The sequence below is a fragment of the Rattus rattus genome, chromosome 4, assembly GCF_011064425.1.
Source record: "Rattus rattus isolate New Zealand chromosome 4, Rrattus_CSIRO_v1, whole genome shotgun sequence".
Classification (NCBI taxonomy): Eukaryota; Metazoa; Chordata; class Mammalia; order Rodentia; family Muridae; genus Rattus; species Rattus rattus.
Genome location: NC_046157.1, coordinates 82,959,886 through 82,965,293, shown reverse-complemented (window position 1 = coordinate 82,965,293; position 5,408 = coordinate 82,959,886). Strand labels below are relative to the sequence as shown.

Genomic DNA, 5,408 nt, shown 5'->3' with positions numbered 1-5,408 from the left:
GGGGATAATTCAAGACGAGCCTGGGCTACATGGCAAAATACCGTCTCGAACAAAACAATATGAAACATAACAAGAGTCACGCAATCTAGGACTGGTCAGGATGTTTGGGGACGGTAACTCTGTATTTTCTATTCAAAAATTTGGCAAGTCTAAAATTGCTTTTAAAATATCTACTAATTAGAAATGACAATGAACTGGCTTGGTGGTGCTGAGATTGGAAGATTCCTTCAATTTCGAGGCCAGCCTGGGCTATATAGTGATATGAGGGCTATAGGGAACTTGTCATAACAATGGAAAAACCAAGACGGAAAAACCAACCGCAAACAGCAACAAGAAGCAGCAGACCCACTCACGAAGGCTTCCTGCGCCTCTTTGCTTGTGACCATGGTGATGGATGTTTAATGCAGTCACTGCTTTGGTTGACAATTTATTTGTTGGTTTGAGATAGACCCTCAAGTAGCTCACACTGGCCTTGAACTTGCTACATGTAGCCATTTGTCCTACTGAACTCCTTTAGTCCCGGCACTCAGGATGTAGAGGCAGTTGGACCTCTGTGCATTTGAGACAATCTGGTCTACACAGTGAATTCCAGACCAGCCAGGGCTACATAGTAAGACCCTGTCTAAAATAAAAACAAAACCGCAAATTCCCAACCACCAAGACGAACAGGGTGGAATCTGGAGTTATTTGTGATTTTTTTGTTTGAGACAGGGTTTCTCTGTGTAGCCCTGACTGTCTCGGAACTCCCTTTGTAGACCAGGCTGGCCTCAAACTCAGAGATCTGCCTGCCTCTGCTCCCCTAGTGTGGGATTGACCGTAGGCACCATGGCTGCTTTGTTTATTGTCTTAACACATGTGAGTGGTCGTTTTGCCTGCATGTATGTCTGTGCACCACTTACGTGTCTGGGGCTCATGGACGCCAGAATCAGGGGTCAGATCCCCTGGAACTGAATTACAGATGGGCGTGAGCCACTGTGCGTGCTGGGAATGAAGCCTGAGTTCTCTGCAAGAGCAGTCAGTGTTCTTAATCATGGAGCCCTCTCTCCAGCCCTGAGAGTTAAATCTCTCTTGTCTCAGACTCATAGACCCATGAGAACCTCACTGTGGCTTGCAGGAACTGCCCAGCCTATTTTTCTAGCCAGACTATTCTTTTGGCTCTGGAGTTTTGGGCTGAGCTGGGTCCAGCGTGTACATACACAGAGGCTCCTCCTGGCCATGTTTTGAATTGGCATAGCTTTGTCTAATGGGATGACCGGGTTAAAGAGATTAGCGACTGCATTATGGATCCCACTTTTAATCCGCACTGTTCGGACTGACTGTCCCTCCTTGGCTGGGAAGGACTCTGCAGAGAAGGCGGCCTAGACTAGCTCCGGCTACCGTTACTGAATTAACGGGGATCCCAGGCTAGGGAGGCCCCAGAATGGGCAACTCCCTGCAGCTTGGGCCCATGGTGCTCTTCCCAAGACCCTGAGTGGTCCAGCCCCTAAGCTCATTCGGGCTTGGAGTGGAAGCTGAACTAGGGGAGGCTGCTGAACCCCCTCGGTAAACATGGCGCTGCTCAAAGTCAAGTTTGACCAGAAGAAGCGGGTCAAGTTGGCCCAGGGGCTATGGCTTATGAACTGGCTGTCCGTGTTGGCCGGCATCGTCCTCTTCAGCCTGGGGCTGTTCCTGAAGATTGAACTCCGCAAGAGGAGTGACGTGATGGATAACTCCGAGAGCCACTTTGTGCCCAACTCCCTGATTGGGGTGGGGGTCCTGTCCTGTGTCTTCAACTCTCTGGCTGGGAAGATCTGCTATGACGCCCTGGACCCTGCCAAGTACGCCAAGTGGAAGCCCTGGCTGAAGCTGTACCTGGCCGTCTGCGTCTTCTTTAACGTCATCCTCTTCCTGGTGGCTCTCTGCTGCTTTCTGCTGCGGGGCTCCCTGGAGAGCACCCTGGCGTACGGGCTCAAGAACGGGATGAAGTACTATCGGGACACGGACACGCCAGGCCGGTGCTTCATGAAAAAGACCATCGACATGCTCCAGATCGAGTTCAAGTGCTGTGGGAACAACGGCTTCCGGGACTGGTTCGAGATTCAGTGGATCAGCAATCGCTATCTGGACTTTTCCTCCAAGGAGGTCAAAGAGTGAGTAGCCGCCACTCCCACCCAGGTCGTCGATTTCCCCAGCCTACCCGGTCCCCTTCCCCCTGGATTGGGTACAGAGCGGATATCTGTGTGAGGGGCATTATGCTGGACCAGGTGACATTGCGGGCAGCGTGGTCCATCTGGCCCTCAACGAGGGCAACCTCATCTGGTTCAACTGACATAGACTTACATTTCCTGGTTTGCACCTCAGGTTCCCAAGCTTTTGGTGAGGCCAAAGGTTTCTACCCATCTTTCAAGGAAAGATACTAGAATGTGTAACCCGAGGGTCTGTCTATGCCCAGTACACAGCAGGTGTTAGTTAAATGCGTGCTTGTTCTGGTTTTTCTCTTCCTTTTTTTTTTTTTTTTTTTGACTCAGGGTCTTATGTAGTTTGGCTGCCTAGAATTCCTCATGTAAACTAGACTGGTCTTGAACTCAGAGGGATCCTTCTATTTCTGCCTTTCAAGTGCTGGGATTAAAGGCATGTGCCACCATGCCTGGCACGGTGGGTGTATACAGAGGGCAGGGGGCAGCGGTAGGGAGTCCGGTCTTTCTTGGCATGGTGGCCTCGTGGTACTTCCTCTCAGGTTGGCAGGCATGCACAGCATGGCAAAGCCCTTTTACCCACAGAGCTGTTTTGTTTGCTGGCACTGCACAGTTAACGTTTTCCCAAGGTACCCTTGGTATGTGTGAAGATGAAGTGCTATGGTGGGGAGGTTTCAGGGAGAATCAACCTCAGTCTCAGCTCCTCCCCAGAGGATGCTTTCTAGGAGGGGCACACTCTGTGACCTAACGAGGCTGACACCCCACGGCAGTGATCCATCCAGGTTTTGTTTGTTTGTTTTTCCTTCCTTTGAGTAACTGGCAAACCCCACGGGTCTTGAACTGACGGGCAGCCCAGCAGCAGGATGTGCTTGAAGCCCAGAGGCTCCTGGGAGGCTGGCATCTAGCTTAGACAAGGCTTTGCTCCTTGGGTGGAGGGAAGCCAGTGAAGGTCACTGCTGGGATGTCATTTTCTCTGTGGAAGGAGATTAGAGCCACAAATCCCCAGGCAAGGAGAGGATTGTGACTAGAGATGCCCTTCCCGATGCTTGCTTCAGGGACAGGGCAGGGGGGTGGGATTTGCATAAGTTACCGAAGAGGAAGTGAAGCCAGGGACAAGTAGAACTCTTGGACATCAGAGAGGCCAGTGCTAAAGTGGATTCTAGATGATGGGAACCTTTTCTTTTTTCTCCTTTTCAAATTGACTGAGTTTCACATGTGTCTAATGTATTTTAATTCCATCCCATGCCCTTCTAACCCCCCGGCCCACCCTCCTTACTCCCTCCCAGTTTCAAGTTCTCTCTCTCTCTCTCTCTCTCTCTCCCTACCTCCTCCTCCCTCCCTCTCCCCCCATCAAATGGAGTTAGTTACTGTTATCTGTATGTGCATGGATGTCTGTCCCCATTTGGGCGTCAGTTGCCCCATCCCACAGGGCAGTCGACCAGGGTCTGGGGTCCACCTAGGAGAGAATAGGAGACAAGAGACACAAAGAACAGACAGCAAGTCAAGAGGTCTGATCAAGCTGACAATTTTTAATTTTTCTCAGGCAGAAGATATACTGGTAGAAACAGGATGTGGGGAGGGGTTAGGTAACCACGAAGAAATGAGCCTGGCTCAATGACCAGGGTATTGGCTGGGTAAATCGGTCAGCGGGAGGAACAGTACAGGGTGGGTTGCTTAGTGACCTGACCACCGGTGCTAAGCGACCTGACAACAAGATTTATTCAATTTATTAAGTTCAAGCAGAACTGAGGTGCAGGTTTAGGTATGGCTGCTTTGATCTAACATGAAGGCTGCTCCCAACATCATCTACTGAGCGTGGATAGTTTCTCAGAGCCCACGTCCCTGAGGAAAATTGTTCCCTCCCCCACTCCCAGCAGCCATTAGTGGCCAATAACTCCTCAGTGATTGGGGTCCTGTCCACACCCATGCTGGGACGTTTTCTGGCTTGATTTCTCGCAGGTCTCATGCATGCTCACAGTTCATAGATGCCGTCGCTCTGCTGTGTCTGGAAAGCACAGGGTCTTACAGGCTTTCTGCCACCTTCTCCCGGGACCATCCCTGAGCTTGGGGTGTGATAGAAATGTCCCGTTTAGGGCGGAGCATTCTGCAGTCGTACGTTTTCTGCAATTGGCCAGTCCTGAGCCTCTGTACTCACAGAGTCTACGGTCAGGAGCTGCCCTGCTGGAGGTTGGGAGCCCTCATCGGCAGTGTAATAAGTCGTTAGGAGTTGGTTTAATGCTATGGTCACTTAGCAGAACAGCAGTAAGTTCTTCCCTTTCCTTTCCCCACTCAGGGCTAGGGAATCTACTTAACCCAGGGCCTTGGGCATGCTAAGCAACTGCTTTACCGTTGATCCACCTTCTCAACAGCTATTCTCCTGCCTGCCTGCCTGCCTTCCTCCCTCCCTCCATCTCTTCTCATCCCTCTCCCTTCCCCCCCACTCCTTCCTTCCCTCCTCTCTCTCCCTTCTTCCTCCCTCCTTCCCTCTTTCCTGTTCCCTCTCCCCCTCTCCCTTCCCCTCACTCCCCCTTTTCTTCCTTTCATAGAGGAGGCAGGAGCCGTCCCTTTCGTTGTTTCCCCCACTTCTCTCTGTCAGGGTCTTGTCTCCCCCTTAGAGCCTGTCTCTGAAGAACAATATGAAAGTTTCTTTGTACTTGCAAATTCCTTTTGCTTTGAGAGTGGAGAAATGACTCAGGTCACTCTACTCTCAATGACCATGGGACCCAAATTTCCAAGTGGACATTTAACTCCGTCAGAACTACTTCAGTGGGACTAGGAAGCTGACACTGGTGAAGGTTCTCGCTGCTGAGTCTGACAGTGTGACTTTGATGCCACAGGACGAGAGAACTCTCTCTAGCAAGTGTTCCCTGACCTCCTCACAAACGCTGTGGCATGCTGGGCCCCTGCCACAATAAATAGTATGTTTTAAAAATCCTTTTAAATTTACCTCCCGGTACCATACCAACTCTCTGGGATGCAATTGAAAAGTTCCATTGTCCTGGAGGAAAACTTTGCTACTGTACACACTGAAAATATGACTGACCACAGTAAGAGGCTTGGCACTAGAAAGAGAAGCAGGCACATCTCTGAGGTCAAGGTCAGTTGGGTCTATAGAGCAAGCCTGACAGCCAGGGCTACACAGAGAAATCCTGTCTCTAAAAACTAAATAAATAGGGCTGGAGAGATGGCTCAGAGGTTAAGAGCACTGACTGCTCTTCCAGAGGTCCTGAGTTC

General features: G+C 50.7%; 1 protein-coding gene across 1 annotated transcript in view; it reads left to right on the top strand.

The window, feature by feature from the left end:
* The first annotated feature begins 1,421 nt into the window (after positions 1-1,421).
* The window catches only part of Prph2 (peripherin 2), a 14,365-nt gene continuing 10,378 nt past the window's right edge, over positions 1,422-5,408 (top strand). Inside the window, exon 1 of the mRNA XM_032899436.1 lies at positions 1,422-2,129. Within this exon, the coding sequence (XP_032755327.1) occupies positions 1,549-2,129 (581 nt within the window). The 5' untranslated portion in view covers positions 1,422-1,548. The remainder of the gene's footprint in view (positions 2,130-5,408) is intronic.